Source organism: Dromaius novaehollandiae, chromosome W (assembly GCF_036370855.1).
Source record: "Dromaius novaehollandiae isolate bDroNov1 chromosome W, bDroNov1.hap1, whole genome shotgun sequence".
In the NCBI taxonomy this organism is placed as follows: domain Eukaryota; kingdom Metazoa; phylum Chordata; class Aves; order Casuariiformes; family Dromaiidae; genus Dromaius; species Dromaius novaehollandiae.
In genome coordinates this window covers 54,460,038-54,476,592 of record NC_088130.1, presented here as the reverse complement: position 1 = coordinate 54,476,592, position 16,555 = coordinate 54,460,038, and the positions used below count along the sequence as shown (strand labels likewise).

The window sequence follows — 16,555 nt, the reverse complement described above, 5'->3', positions numbered from 1 at the left end:
AGTACTGAATCTATTTTTATTGAAAAAACTCTTGTCAAATATTCCATAAACTTACATTCTGTTCAGTATTACTTTCTTGCTAATCAGTATTCACCATAAGAAGCTTCAGGTTTTGTAGGAGTAACAATTTCCCTATTAAACCATCATTAATTATGGTGTATGCTCTCAAAGTGGTTTTCCTTTCTTGGATATTCTCTTTATCCAAGATTCTTTCAAACTACTGTATTTTCACTTCAGTTTGGTTAATCACAGTTAGAGAATGTTAAGTTACAAACAGAAGTTATACAAATTTCAGAGGTATACTGCATTACTAATCAATACAGATTATCAAATTCAGCACTGTTATAAACAAAGACAAACACTGCATCAAGACTGAGTTTGGTCCCCACCCCACTGCTTTTTTGGTACAGATACTGATCTGCATCAAGAGCTGTTAACGCTGCCTCTCATTTTAGGCACAATCCTATTCATTCAGTGAGATTGTACAAGCTGCAGCAGTGTGTATTATGGGACCCTGATACAGTATATAGTTACAGAAGATAAACATACAAATTTGTTACTTTAAAATAATGCAATTACTGCTTACATTTAAGATAAAAAGGTATTTTGGCATGTTGCTTAGGAATAAGCTTTCATTGTATACAATTTGTATCCAGAGGTTAGAAAAAAAACTTTTGCATATATTCCATGTTCTTTCTTAATAATAAAGTATGATTAAAATATCTTTTTTGGTCATCTTCTGTTCTTGTTTGCTAGCATCAAACAGAAGCCCCTAGGTCATAGTTTATGCTCCTGTCCTCACAAATGCAAGCAGAATGTTAGAAGAAAAACAAGAAAGACAAATTAATCAAGAATGCAGACACCTTTCAACTACAACTGAAAAACAAACTCTATGGGTCAGTTAAATTGCTTTAAAATACAAAGTTTTTCATTGATGGAATTTGACAGGTTTTGTGTACTTCTAAGAGCACTGCTGTAAAATTCCAATTGTTTGCAGTATTTACATTTTTAACTCCACACTCCTGTCACCTGTCTTAAAACAATTTTTTATTGTGGGGCAATAAAAACACTTGATCTGTTAATTTTTCCACTCTTACAATTAAAGGAATTTAGGCAGTGTTTTATGGTGTTTAGTTTGTTTCTCAGGCTCAGTTTCCTGCCTTTTCCTGTCACTGTCAGGTGTCACTAGTTTCACTTGCTCTTGCTGCTGATGACTGTCAGGCAGCTGAGAGCGGACGTCACTGTCAAGATTCAGTGATGTCCTCTGCTAACAGCTGGCCGTGTCAGCTGCAAGAATTCGGAAGTGCTCCGCGACACTGTCAAGTGACAGAGTTCCCTAGCTCTTCAAACAAAAGGTGTCGACAATGGCAGCATCAGCTACTAGAATTTGAATCTGATGCTTTCTGCCAGTTTCAAGTTAACTGATTTTTACAGTTGGTTTTTCCCTTTTTTCATAGCTTTTTATCTTGTGTAAGAAATTCTCCACCTTCTCCCTGAGAAAGAGTTTCTGCCTGTTCTTGGCTACCTCTGTGATCATGTCTGTTATGGCCAAAAACTCTGTGACGTCGACCACTTTGAGAATGACGTCGTCTTGGAGCTTCAGCAGGAGCGTGTTGGTTTCCATTTTCAGAATGATGATTCCCCTCTCGGTGGTGGTGTCTGTGTCTGTGCGGGTGGTGATGATGTGAATGTTGGCCAGCTGGTTTTGGTTCTATCTCTGCTAGCTTTTCATCTGCCTTTTTAGTGATGTTTTCACATATATCATCAATATCGGGTTCCTAGAAAATAAAAAGTTCAAATAAGGCATTGTACCTAATTGAACTAGTTGTAAAATAATCTTCTTGATATTTTTGCAGTACCTGAAATCTAAGCAATAGATTATTTTAAGTTATTTTTATAATTTTTGAAAGACTGATGCTATAATACAAAAGGTAAACAGTAGCCTATACTTCCTTACAGAAAACAGTAATTCATTTAGTTTTTCGGCTTCCAACAAGATCAACAAAATACAAGGACAACACAAAAAAGTTCTGTCTTTTGGAGATCTTGAAGTCCACTCCAAAAGTATGTGGGTTGGGGGAAAGCAGAACAAGTGGGTGCCAAGCAGGGAATCAGCAGCACCTTGTGAAGGGTCTTGCAGGAAAAAGGAAAACTAAGAAGGAGGATCTGTCTCCAAGATTTGTCTGTGAGGCTCAGTCTTTTGTATACCTCAGGTTATTGGGCTTAACTGCTACTTTTTTTCTAGTTGTGTTCTTCAGGCTGCTTAAGTATGTTGGTGGAGTAGCTATGAAAACAAGGCCATATTAATGAGAGATGGGGTTTTGGAGATTTTTCAGTAAAACTAGATAAAATATATATTTCTTTCTGTGAGTGCTGCTTCACTGAAGAAAGGTATAGCTGTCAAAAGGAACCTTGTTTTACAGCATCACTGATAACTGCACAGGGCTCCTAATGTAAACTCTTGGGGAATTAAAATTCAAACAATTGCTAATAAAAAGTTTTCTTATGCTAGGATCCCACATTTGACCCACCTGTGGCCTACATTCAGCTGGGAAACTGTATGATGGAAACTGAATCCATGATGCTTCTGGCTTTCACAACTAGGTATGTACATTTTTTGATAACCTTTAAAGTAGTCCTGATCTTTAGTTATACTTAAAACAAAGCTGCCTTTTTTTATATATAATGGAAACAATACTTTGTCACCCTGTGTAACCACTTATTTAAAGCAGGTATTGTATATGGTGTTTAAATATAAACTAAAAAGAATAGTAACTCAGACCAGCTCAGATTTCACTCCCAGGTCTTCTACAAGTATACTTGTTGTTTAAATACCTACCTGGCCCCCAAGACTGGAATACTAAATGATCACTAAATGTATGTAATTCCAGAAATTGAATAGCATCCAAGATTGGACTTAGATTTCTGAAAATGATTCACATTTCTATCAAGGGCAGGAATTTAAAGAATCAGTCTCTTCTAAATAATCAGTTGATTCTAAATAAGATCTGCTTCATTTTGAAAAATACTTAAAAATTCTCTAGCAAGAGGCATGAAATGTTTAGATTCTAAGTCATGTATTTTGGGATTAATCACATTGAAGTAATTCTTTTTAAATACCAGTCAAGTCCCCTTTCCCTTCCTAGTGTGTACAGAATGAAATAAGAAAATACCGTATAAGAGCAATTTCCACACTTGTTTTCACAGTATGCAATCTTTATAGATTCTTCTACATATTGGAAAGACAGGAAGGAGTAGGGCAGACCCAGATGATACACTAGACGGCCGCATCTGTGGAGGGAAAGAACTTTGTAGTTACATATACATACACATATATATATAATTAAATCTCTCTTCTTCTCATCATATCTTCTTATTTTATTCATCTCAATCCTCCCATACTATTACAGTCCAGAGACTGTTTCTGTCCAAGGAGTAAAAATCAGTAAAAATCAGTATCTGCATTACACACTTCTGCCTGCCTAACTGCATCAGTGAACAGGGTGAAGCATGATTTCTTACTGACGTAATTCTCTTGGCAGAAGTCTCCCATTTAGCAGCATTTAGGTGAGCCTACCAAAGGTACACTCTTTACATAGCTACCTTGCTAATGAGGACTGCTGTTTGCATAGTGGTACAAATCACAGTATGCTTGTTGCATTCATGCAAGGAATGTTTTAATGCAGCATAATGTGTTTCTTGATTGGAAATGTGCACTGCAATGCATATGCATTACTGATCTAGTGTGCATGAGGGGATTTTGATGGTGCATATTTGCCCTGTGTCTGTTCTGGAGTGTTCGGGTGTGCAGTGGAGTACACCACTGGTGCACTCAGAGCAGCTGGAACAAGGGCAGAAGCTGTACACCAGGCACCACGTTAAGTACCCCACTTACAATGTGGACAACAAGGTTCTCCAGCCATAGCTCTCTGTGTAGGTGCAGTGCATGTCAAGGACCAGCAACTGGCATGAACTTCATTGCCAATAAAGACACAGTAAGGATATATATCCCTTGAGCTATAATGGATCGCAGCCAAACCAGTGTTAAACCAGTTGGTAGTGGCATCCTATATGTCAATGTCACAGATTGGTTCAACCTTTTAAATTTTGTGGGTCAAGTGTCAGCTTTGATGTCCCTCTGTGGGCTACACACAGCCTTGTTCTGTTCATCTATCATGTGACAACAACTTTCCTCCCACATACGCAGGCATATTTGCTGCAGAAATATCCATTCCCTCTCTAAAGATCATTGAAGTGTTAGTTGCAGCCCGCAGGCCTAATTTATCTAATTTGTGTGATTTCTTCCTAGTAGAAGAAAAAAAATTCTCTAATTCTTTATTAAACTTAATTATACCTCAGTATGAATTGAGAATGCTCTTTACAGTAACATAATAATAAAGATGGACATGTTAGAAATGTAAAACTTACTTATCAAATAATTTGTATCAAACCTGAAAAATTAGGATTTCAATTAAGCAATTATTACTAGTCGTCCCAAAAGATAACATGTCCCAGAATCTTTGGAAAAAAACTAGCTTTTTGATCATAAATTTAAGTTTCACCTAAAAACTAATTTTCCTACATGGAGACAGGAAAGTTACATGACATTTTCAACCACTTCTGGTTAAAATGTTTTCATGAAAACTTAGGTAGCTTTTCTGGCTTGATTCTATTTTCACATGTATCCATGTCATGAGAATTTTCAGAGAATAAAAACAGTGTAAGAATCACACTATCAAATTCTACTCTCAGTTTTATTAATATAAATCCATAGTAACTAAAAAGAAAATGTATTCATCCTAAACTTATCTAAACAAAAGCAGACTTTTGTTTTGTAGCTTCCTTCTTCTGGTAAAAGTGGAAGTTCTTTACATAGTGCAACTCAGAAGCTGATTATAATGTCTATGTTGTGCGGTAATTAGGTTATTTGCAAGTTGATGAATTATAGTGAATTACAAAGCATTATTGTAAGTACATGCAAATATTTTCTCATTTTTATACACAGACCTGTCATAGATGAGAAAATCATCTTTATTTCCATTTAGGGTAGTCCAGACATCAGCTTGCTTTTCATCCTGCTGGTAGACAGTAATATAGTCTGAAACACTTTCTTTCAGTAGGTGAAATTTCCTGTGTGACTGAGTTCCCTGGTGGTTGACAACCACATATGAGATATTGACTAGTCCTTCATTCTCTAACTTCACTCGCAGGTCCTCCAATCTAATAGAGAATGTAAAGAAAGAAGATCATTAATCAACAGGGAATCATAAGATTTTTTCTTTGCAATATAAAAATATTATTTTTGAATATATGCATGCTTCCAGAGATCAATGATTTGCCTTATTCATCAAAAGCTAGTAAATTCCATCCTGCTTTCATTAAAGTGAATATTATTTTCTCCAAGTTTTAATGGATGCAAGTCTAAAACTCTTAGAACAGATTCTTGCCATTTGCCATCACCATCAACCACATCGTCACCAAACCGGATCATACAATAGCTAGCAGTGTAGTGACATGTCATAGTTCCTGTCCTTTTAAGTAGAATACAGTACTAAATCAAGCAGACACATTTGTTTTCAGACTGATTTCAGTGACATTTTTATTTCAGTTTTTCTCTCCCCGTATTTCTAACAGATAGTTTATCTGATGTCTTTACTTAAATGTTTAGTTTTGGGTCATATAACTGGTAAGGTATGCACGGAGTGAATACAGCAGGTAAGTGGATAACCAAGAAAGCAAACCTGCAGTTAAAAGGTTCTCCTGCTCTTCTTGACATGGCTATTTTCCGTAATAACCAGAAAAAGGATATTATGGCCACTAGAACAAAAGGATGGCTCTGGAATTTATGCATGAGCCAGATGACTGTTATTAGTGTTCCCTCTCTAATACTAGAGTATGTACATCACAAAATCTTTTTCTTTGCTATGTAATACAGAAAGCTGCTTTCTTACTGTACAATGCTTTTCGCTCATTTCTGCTGTATCAAACTCATTCTTTCCCACTGAATGGCTCTAAAAAGCTCGTATTTTTTCAGTTTCAGAAAAACTAAAACTTTTTAATGGTCTTGAATTTGAAAGATTCTTTCAAGCCTTTCTAAAATGCATGGAATCAAATCCAACTACCTTGAAAACCAACCACAAAACCCGCTTCTAACTTGGATGGAGTCAGAGATTTACCACCAGTTTTTCAAAATCCAGTTCTGGAAAAACTTGCAAGGACTATTATAATATAAAGTTATGCATCTTATGGGTGATCACTGATCAAAATCAAGCTGTGAAATGAGCACTATGAATTTTTAAACCAAAGTTATTTTACAACACTGTATGAATCCAGGATAAGGGCTGTGAGCACTAGCGTCGCAGGTCTTTTATAAAAATATAGCACTGATAGTTCCCTTGAATGCCTCATCTATTTTCTGCAAGGCCGCTCTTTACCATATCTTCTAGAGTTTTCTTTTTTGAATGGGGACTAGGAAAGTACATTAAAAATGCACATTTGATTTGCTTTTTCCCCTACAGGTCTTATATGAAGATTATGTGATTCAATGTACGTGTTTATATGAAGCATTAGTAAAATGTAAGGATCTCTGTTTCAGGTGTTTCTGTCCATGTCAGAGAAGTACAATGTTTCCTGGCTTCAGCATCTTTGCTACATTAAACATCTGTTGTTAGCTGAAGTATAGCTCTTGAAGAACTGTTTCTGTTGGACTTTGGTGTGTTTTGGTTTCCACTAATATCAAGTTGATAGTATTTTTATGTAGTAACTACAATCAGGAAAAGATAATCTGTCAGTGAGTACTAAGCCAACAGCTGAAGAATCTGAACCACTGGCACAAAATCTTCCCGCTGGGAATTATCCTGGTCACCAGAGCCAGGCCACACATTCCAGCAGGTACATTGGTATTTGAGGAAGCTATAGGTCACTGAGTGTATCTGCAGTTGGATGCATATGTTATCCTCAGATGGCTTAAAAATTGACCAATCATATTTTAACAAAGACTGGGAAGGAGATCTATGCTTACCTGGAAGCCTGCAGCAGGCACAAATATCAGCTTGCTTGGAGGAGAGCTACCACTGTCACTGAACCCCTAGAGTTCAGCATTGGATTCTCCTCCCCAATATGCCATTCTGGGGGCTCTTTGCAGTTCTGGATCTCTGCCCCTCCTCCTGGGAGGAGGCAGAGACTCAGAACTAGCCCCAGCCCTGCCCACATGGCTGGGCTTTAACTGAAAAGAGAGAAAATAAACAAAATGAGATAAACACTTAAGGAAAGTTCAGACTCTGAAATTCCCATAACAAAACACAGCAGGATATTGGATCCATTCAGTTAAAATAAACACTAAGGATACATCTGAGCAATATGTTTACCGCTTGGTCCTATTTCTTAGATTTTGCAATTGAGTTTCCCTATGATAAATAAATCTAGATTTTTGTTATGTGTAAACAGCTGAAGAAGTACAAAATAAGGGAGTTTTCTTTTAATGCAACTAAAAAAACTAAGTTGTTCCTTGCTTTTTGCAGTATTTCAGTTTTTAACATTTCAGTGATTTTGAAGTGACCTCATTTCTTGTGCTTTTAAGTCAGTGGTGCTGAGCCAGTTTACACCAGTAACAATCTAGACCAGTCCAGTCCTGATTCTAGTCTGATTCCAGTCCAGTGCAGCACAGTTCCACTGACTTTAAAGTAGCTACACCAACAGTACGTTTGGTACATAGAAAATATTACATAACCTGGCAAGAAGAAAGACCTACAGATTTTTACAAGCCAGTTTGTAGCATTTAGGTGCCATTCAGAAAAATCTCTTAAGAATGCAGACAGTAGATACAATTCTGCAAAAACAGGAAATGAAAACTCAGTTTTGGGATTTCCCAGATTTTACAAAATCTGCTGCCCACACTGAGTCCTTTTGATGTTTATGAGAATCAAAAAATACAAGAAATTCTATAATTATCTTTTTATTCCAATTACATAATAATTTTGGCTTAATATGTTCAGAAAATGCCTGTTATTGAAAAATGAAGCTTAAAAACTTCTCTCCAAGCTGCCCTAGGCTGTGGGATTCTACAGTTCCACCATTCACATCAGCTTCTGGCAGAATATTTTGGAAACACTAAATTCTGATAAATAATATGTTTTTCATCAATCTTGTCATATTCCAATAAAATAAAACATTTTAATTACTGATCTTTTAAAGCAAGAGCCAGCTGCTGGAAATCCAACATCATCTGTAAAATCCTGTTTTCCCTAATGTTTCTTTCCTGCAGTTCTACCAAAAGCATTTTAGGTACAGTACTTTGAGGATGAAATTATGGTCCAGCTGGTATCTGTAGGGACAGTTTTTTACTCTTCCTATGCATGCAGAAAACTGCCTGCCCTTTCTCCATTGAAAAGGCATAAAGCTCCTAAGCCGTGCTGAGATTTTTCTGTAGTTTTGTAGCCTTCTGCAGCACTGACATACAAAGACTAGCAACAGCTGTCTCACTCAGCAAACAAGATGAGAGTTATGCTCGGAATTACACTTCCCTTAACATTTCAACTTTTTACTTGGTTTCCGATGGAAATATTTCGTCCGTCTTTACAGCCAAAGAAACAAACAGAGTCTGCCAAATCTTAAGTCATGAAGCTCTTTCACAGCAAAAACAACACACTTACCCTTTTCTCCTTGCCTCTCCTTGGCTGCTCTGTTTGTGCGCTGCCGAAGAAAACAGCGCGGGGAGCAGGGCTGTGGTATTTATACGGCTCTTGTTTATCTCGCTTCGCAGATACAGTTCAAAGTTCAGGGAGCTCATTTGAAACGACCTTGCAAGCAAAGCAAACCCCTATAGCAGAAGCAGCCAAAATGTTTCTTGGTTAACTAATTCCAAGTGGCAACCATTTATCATGCAGCATGGCAAGATATTTTTAATATAATGACTGAATATTGGGCTATGCAGTTTGCCAGTCACCCCAGTAGGTTGGAGGTAGTGGTACAGTCAGAGGAGGGGGATGGGCCAAACACTCATTATTTTCTGAACACAGTGGTAACCACAGTGCAAGGGGAAGGTACTTCTCTATTTATAAACATGCTGAGCTAGCAGTTTCTTTCTCTTATTCTTTATCTGATACTTGCCTGGAGAAGGGAATGGCGCATCCTGTCTGGGTACATGTGCAGAGCGAAACTTTGCATGGCTGCTCTTGATTATGTCATCTGGCTTTAAAACTTTCTGGAGAGCTTGCCAGATTATCAGCTTATGTTGAAGGTTAAAGTCCAGATTTCCAGCCATTTATATCAATGTAGCTACATGAAAGCCATGAGGCTCTACCAACTGGCAACAACCATTTAATTCTTTATATTATTCGACCAGGTTTTCTTACCCCTATCATCACAGAAGTATCTGAGAACATTCATGTTAAGCTGTTCTCTTATTTTTTCTCCTCAGTGGGACAATTGTTTATGCCTAGAGTGTTTTATTTTGATAGTAGTTTGCTTGAGTTTGATTTTCTTTAATGTGAATGTTTATGTATGTTTGTGGAGAAAGAAATGTTTAAAAGCTTGGTGTGCCCTCAGAGTTTAAGGTGATGAGGTCTATGTTGCTTAGCTCTGTGGCCCGAGTTTGAGAAATGGAACTGCCAACCTTGAGGTTTGTCCTCTAGAAGTTGTACGCTCAAGCTGATGAAAGGAAGGATGAAGAGCTGAAGCTTTATTCCGTAGTCTCTTAGGACGTAACACGGAAAGCAGAAAGAGATGTTTGATTGGCACTAATGTTTTAAAAGACATGATGCGCTCGCAGTTGCTTATATTGTTAGGGAAACACACTCTTGTGTTCTCTGCCCTGTTGGGACCAGGCCCTCATATCTGTGATTATGTACCTTACTGTTCCAAATAATAGATTATTTGGTGGGCCTCATCCCTCAGGATAGGATGTTGATTTTCAGTGCTGATAATGAGTTTTGCTGGAAATAATTGATATACATCATGTCTATCAATTCCTAAATGACCACTGAAGCAGCCAAAAAGAGATTACACAGGTACAGTTCTATTAAAAGGGAGAAGAATCAAATGCTGCTCAGCAGTGACTAGTCTGTTGCCACTATTGCAACATAGGTGGAGATAACATCAAATAAAGAGCAATGTTTCACTGACATTTCTTTTGCTACTGTGTAGCACACGGAGGATAAAACACACGGAGGATAAAACCGTACAGTGATCACTACTAAAAAGTCAGCTTTTGCTTCCAGGTAGTATGCAGAGGTACTTCCACACCCCCCTTATAGAAAGATGAGAAACAGCTGTTCTGTCTGTTAGTAACTATCAGTGTGCTAATAACTGTTTTTGTGCCTTTATAATATTAAAAAGGAGACTTTGACCACATTTGTAGTGATAAGCCACAGGTATCTTGCTTTATAACATTTACCCTACCTGAGATGATTATTCTGCCTCAAGATTTACTTAGGATCTCAAAGCGAATGGTAAAGAATATTGTAATGTTGGGTCTGGGAGTAGATAGATCTAATTTAGTTGTTTTAGATATGTGTAAACTCCAAAATATGTTTATATATGAGTCTGAAGCTTTACCCTTTTTGAGTGGGAAGAACTGCACTTCCACATTTTTATGAACAGTAGAATAAAGCAATTAATAATTGTTAAATTACAATATAAAAGATCACTCAGTTTCTCATATTCATTCCCCTTGAACTAGTAGATTCATATAGCCCTTTCTCCTTAGCTTTTACTTTTTAAGTAATTATCTTAAATCTTTATTTTGGTTTGCAGTGTGAGTATTTTGTTAGTTGCTGAGTATGTTCCAATCTCACTGCAGGAGGAAGTTATCAACTCTAATTTGGGCAAGTCTTCAGTTTCAAAGAATAATTTTTGTAATTATAATCCTATTTCTACTTACTCTTTTTCATAGTTAAGGGGAGTAATGGTGTTGATGGAGATAATAGCACCCTTTCCCTCTTATTGAACATAAACTAACCCCTTTTTTGACATATTTCAATCAAACTTTTCAAAGCATCACAGCACAGAAATACCACTGCCCAGGAACTTTGGAAATTAACTGATGTTCACTATTTCTGTAATCTTAATTGATAACACATTGTTAACAAAATTGATAACACAAACGTACACATTTCTGAAAAACTTGAAATGGACAGGGAATTATGAGGCAATTCTGCTCTGGTAAAGTCTGCTGTAGTCATCTGGAATGTGCAAATAACGAGAGGACAGAAGCAGAACAAGCATCCAGCCTTATTCAGGCACAAGACCTTAGGACTTCGAAGTCTGTTTCGCCTTTGTGCATGAAAGATGTCACAGACAGGAAATTCAAAGTCCATTGGCCAGATCATAAGTCTCTTCCTATACGTCCTCTGATTTTATAACGGTATGACTGTCAGCTTAGTGAAGTAACTCATACTTTACACTGGAATAAATTACAGTAGAAACAGGCCGTCAGGCTTTACCCAGTGCTTACACAGACAAATTTCCATTTGTTTATGACGCATTAAACTCTTGGTTAGGTGCTGTAACTAAAGGGTAATTTAAGTGAAGGCTGAAGAGTTACACTAAGGTAAAGTATATTCAGCAAGCTAATTGGAACCACAAGTTTATTAGTTAAAGTAACTCCAGAAAAAAGGGTAGTGATGCAATATTTGGTCTTGTGCTCCTATCATGTGAGATCCAGAGCAGCATGTGATAACCAGGTGCTACTTCTCAGAACTCAAAGAAAGCTGACATCCTCTGATACAGGCCTGGAGGTTGTTTCAGCAAACTAAGGAACAGCTGATACATGCAAATGCCTATTTAAATACAAAATGAGACTCTGATCTTTTAGATAAATGTTGTTTTCTTTTTCTGCTTGGAAATTCCATTATAGTAAGGAAATACCTTTCCCTACTTTAACCTACCTGTAGTACACTGTAATTAGCCCGGGAAGTATTCCTTTCATCAGATATGTCCTAAGTCATAATCACTGCACAGATTACACATGCAAACTGACCCTAGTTGCTGAAGACCTACATGTATATCTGAGTTCCTTATTGGCTCTGTTTACTTTCAGGATTTAACCTGCAGTATTTGTATCAGCCTGCACGTTGCACATGTCACCTCAGTGAGAGACAATGAGTCATCTCATTATTTCAAGGAAGGACAAATTACTTTATATAGCAGGTGGTTAAAAAGAGGGTCACTAAGATCATAGGTATTGGAAATGTTTTGTACTTTTGTGTGCTTTACCATAGTTAGCAACACTTGCTAGTCCTGTGGGCTACAGAAAAAAGCTGCAAATTCCTTCAGTTTGGTCTGACTCTGCTCAGGCTCCTGGTCTTGTAGATAACAAGCCAGGAAGAAGCAAATGTAATAATGCAGTGACCACAAAGCAGGGTATCTGTATAGATCTTCTTTATGGATCTCATACCGAAACAGTGATCAGTGATCCCTCTTTCTACAGGGATGATGCAATTGCACCTGGAATTCTGCAAGCAACTTGAGGCTTTCCAGTGCCATACACTGATCCAATGCATACCTAAAGCAATTAAAGATCTAGACAAATAAATACAAAGAGAAAAATAATAAAAACCCCCACCTAACTGCAATCCTGATTCTGCTGTATTCAGACAGTTCTCTTCACATTATAGTTCTAAAGTTATGGTCACAGTTAGACTCTGTTTAGACCTGATCTGTTAATCAGCAATGCATACAATTCCCAAAGTCATTATGCCCAGTAATTCTCCGTAGGAAATGTGGAGGAAAGTGATTAATCAGCTAAATCCACAGCAGTTCATTCCAGGTGACCTTAAAGGTCTCTTGTCAGAAGTACTTGTAAAAGCAAGTTCTTGTTAATGATTTATAACAGGTCATCCAAGCATAGCTCACTGCACTGAACTCTAGCCAAAGAATGGAAACTATGAAAGAAGCATAGCATGTGGGACTCTGTGACAATCTACAGTGAACCTTGCACAAAATTCAAGTGCGTTCTTTGCTTATCATGTTGATACATGAAAACTAAAGACTAGATCCAGCTAATGAATAAGAGGGATTTTGTATGAAAAAGTTCTTTTACAAGAACTGTTGAATCGTGATGAAGAACAGATGACATATTTTTAATTACATTTCTTTTGTGGTTCTGTGTCGCTTGGTTTTCCTGAGAGTACAGTGGTGCCTGCAAACATCATGGTCTGCAACAGATGCTAAGAGAGTTTAGGGATAGATTCAGAGAGCTGAGTGCAAGATGGAGCTTGTTTTACCTTAAATGGAGTTCCACAAACTAACTTCTCTTAAAACTGTGGCTTCAAATACATGACATTGGAGGTTAATTTTTGAAGACAGATACTTTTTTTTTCAGACAATGTAGACCTGGGATGCTGAACTGTGAAAAAAATCTTGAGTGCCCTTCTTAGAACAAGAGTATATGAACATGCCACTAACACCATTAATGAAGGTAAAACTGGCTATTTTAATTATTTTGACTGCTCTATCCATCTTGGAAATCCAAAAGCAGTTGTCATTTTAGCATCAAAGCATTCTCAGTAGCAAATTGCTTGCAAACTGCTGAAACAATTTGCAGATGAAACACAAAAATAGATAGATGTAAGTGACCGTTTTGACTCAACAAATTATATATTACTACTGCAGGACACAATTGACAAGCTGAGATTGATAGCCACCTACTCCCACCATGATGGAGTAAAAATTATTTTCATAAAAAAGGGGCCTCCTAGTACCATGATGAACTCTGAAAGTAAATGGCACAACCTTTCTTTGTAGATAAAGAAATACTGTAAAGCAATACTGACCTTCTGAGGATGGGGGGAAAGAACCAAACTCTTTAATAATTGTATTCCCTATAAAAGAAGAGGGAGAGCTGTGGTTATACATCCTGTTTGCAAAGATCAAAACATGAACAGACTTACTGCCTCCCTCTGTTTTTCGAAGGGTGTTGGAAGTCTAGAAAAGCCAGCTCTTCACCTGATTTATATCAGTAAACATAATGTGAAATGATAGGAAGATTTGCATCAACTGTCTTACAGTAACACCTTCCTTATTGTCATCAGTGTCATTATTTAAAGAGTCAGCAATAGTGACTAGTGTTCAGGCTTTGTCTAGATATGATTTCTGTTAACAAAGCTATACAAGTTTTGCCTTCAGCAGGCAGTACTTTGTAAAAAGTTCAGCAGCTACAGTGCTAGGTATTGATATATAGCTACTTGGTATCTGCAACCTAAACTCAGCACATAATGGGTGTGCGAATTGGATAATTGCATGCCTTCTAAAAGCGTTAAATACTTGTTGGTTGAGTAGACTGGACTAGCTTTAATACTGGAGTGCATGATATATCTTTCATAAATTCACACCAAGTGGTGAAAAAATCTGGTAGGAAGACAGTCACTAGCTTCAGATTTCAAAGTTTTTGCTATTCTTCTGAAGAGTTCACATTTCGCTGAAAGTGATAATTATTAAGTAACATACATTTCTTTGTGGACATGTTGAATATACGGAATATATATAACAGAAGTCCCCAAACCCATGATATTACAGTCCTATATTTAACTTTCCACTGATACAGTTCTTTAACATAACAATGAGAGTAAAGTAAAATTTTGACTATAGAATGTTATTTCTGTAATAGGTTGGCAATGGGCCAGCAAAGATTGCAGACCGTTGTATGTGACAAACGTATTATCTCTACCTTGACCATGACAGTCCTCCTATTTTTCCTGTCTTTGATCTTCTAGTTTTGGGTGGTCAAGGGGAAAAGCCAAAATAATAGTAGTAGAACTGTAATGACATTCCAGAAGAAAGGTCACTGTGTGCAACATAGAGGAAATAACACAGTGTTTGAAGGGAAGAGGGGAAGTGAGAACAGAGAAGGAGATATGATGGCTCTTTCCTGAGGACATCTTTGGAAGTCATCTGCACAAGCCATCACACTTCCTCACATCACTCCACACCAAATAAGAGAGGTATGAAAAAAAAGGCCCTATGAAACTCACCTGCAGCCATTACTGGTTACTTCTATGAAATTGCCTGTATTTTAAATGTTTACATGTGCTTGGATGAACATGTTGACTTGTCTGAGAATTCTCACACCAAAATGTCTTCACATTATGTTCTTCCAGTTCCAAAAGTATTGGCTCAACTTGTGGAACTTGAAAAGTGACTGAGTCCTGGTCCTGAGAAGAAATAGTCATCATGGCATGCCTGAATTTCTTTCCAGTCAACAGATGTTTGCATGGCTGTTCATTCATCTTTCCATAAGGACTCTTGTAGCACTACAAGAAAGATGGATCCCAGTTTGGCATTTTACTATGGTAAATCCTCATCTCTAGCTGACCTCCATTTTCTTTTTTTTTTTTTTTCCTGTCCGTCTCTTGGCAGAGAGACATGTTCAAAACATATATTACGTACATATTGGGCATATAGCAGTCTCAAATGTAGTTTTACTGAAATAGGATTTAAGGAGGCTGTAGCACCCCAGTAGAGCCTGCAGTCAGTGTCTCATAGTGGAACAGATGAGCAGCTCCTGTGCCCATCTTTAACCACCATAGTTTTATGCAGCTGTCCAAACTGTAAGCCGCATTTCTCTGAATTTCGCTTGTCAGCAAAAAAAAGAAAAAAAAAGAAGACAAACAAAATAGGGAGTTCTGCTGATCCTGCCTCACAATCTTTGGCAGATTTCCTGTGCGAGCTCAAGAAGAGGAAACAAAATATGAATGTGAAGTGAAAAAACTTGTAGCACTTTAAAAACTATGGCAAATGGCAATAAAGCTGCAGAACATTCTCTCAATACTGCTAGCAGGCGTTCTGATGGAGAGACAGATCAGAAAACTAAATGCATAAGTAATCCTGTGACTGCAATAATAGCAGTATTTAACAATAAATACTTCTAGATTATATTTCCCCTTTCTTCACAACACATTGCTTGCAAAAATTTTAAGTTAATGATAAAATTTCTGATGATTTTTTAAACACAGAGATATGCTTGAAATAAGTTACAAAATATATAATTAATGGGTGATGAAGGACTAAAGATACCAAGTTCTCCTGCAGCCAAATGTAGGACTTCCTTCTGCATCTTTTGGTCAGGCAAATCATTGTGACCTCAGTGGCTCAGGCTAAGGCTCTTTTTAGCACCTGTTTGAGGGTTACAGTGTGGATAGCAGGTGAGGATGATCTTAAAAACTTAAATGACAGGATGGACAGAGGCCAGGGGGCCTTTCAAGAGCACATGTGCTGTGGTGGCCACTCCATCTGTGTAACTGCAAAGGGAGATGCCTTTGTAATCTGCACAAGTGCACTTAGCCACATAGCACACACGATCTTGCATGGATGGAAGGCTGTGCTAGAAGGAAAAAAGTTCTTGAAGGAAAAAATCTTCCCCTAGATATTGGGAACAATTATTTCTGGATTGCTTGCTTTCCCAGTTTCTATTGCTCCTAGTATTATCTTAATTGCATGTGGAGCATTTCTGATCATGGTCTCTAGGTTCCAAAGTAAACTTTCATCTATGATGAACATTTTAAGAATGTATCAGTCAGACATTACATCTTCTCAGCAATAATATAGTCCAGAGATCTAC

The 16,555-nt window shown here is 37.4% G+C and overlaps 1 protein-coding gene and 1 long non-coding RNA gene across 2 annotated transcripts; one reads left to right on the top strand and one right to left on the bottom strand.

Moving 5' to 3' along the window:
• Positions 1-2: 2 nt before the first annotated feature.
• LOC112992469 (selenoprotein P) lies at positions 3-8,805 on the bottom strand. Its single transcript, XM_026115577.2, has 5 exons — positions 8,652-8,805; positions 7,022-7,225; positions 5,008-5,220; positions 3,174-3,291; positions 3-1,778 (listed from the first exon to the last, which is right to left on the bottom strand). The coding sequence occupies exons 2-5, from the start codon at positions 7,210-7,212 to the stop codon at positions 1,131-1,133; spliced, it is 1,170 nt and encodes a 389-aa protein (XP_025971362.1). The 5' UTR covers positions 7,213-7,225; positions 8,652-8,805; the 3' UTR covers positions 3-1,130.
• On the top strand, positions 2,519-14,967 carry LOC135324425 (uncharacterized). Its single transcript, XR_010385807.1, has 3 exons — positions 2,519-2,604; positions 13,322-13,417; positions 14,712-14,967. It is a non-coding gene; the product is annotated as an uncharacterized LOC135324425 (long non-coding RNA).
• Positions 14,968-16,555: the final 1,588 nt, after the last annotated feature.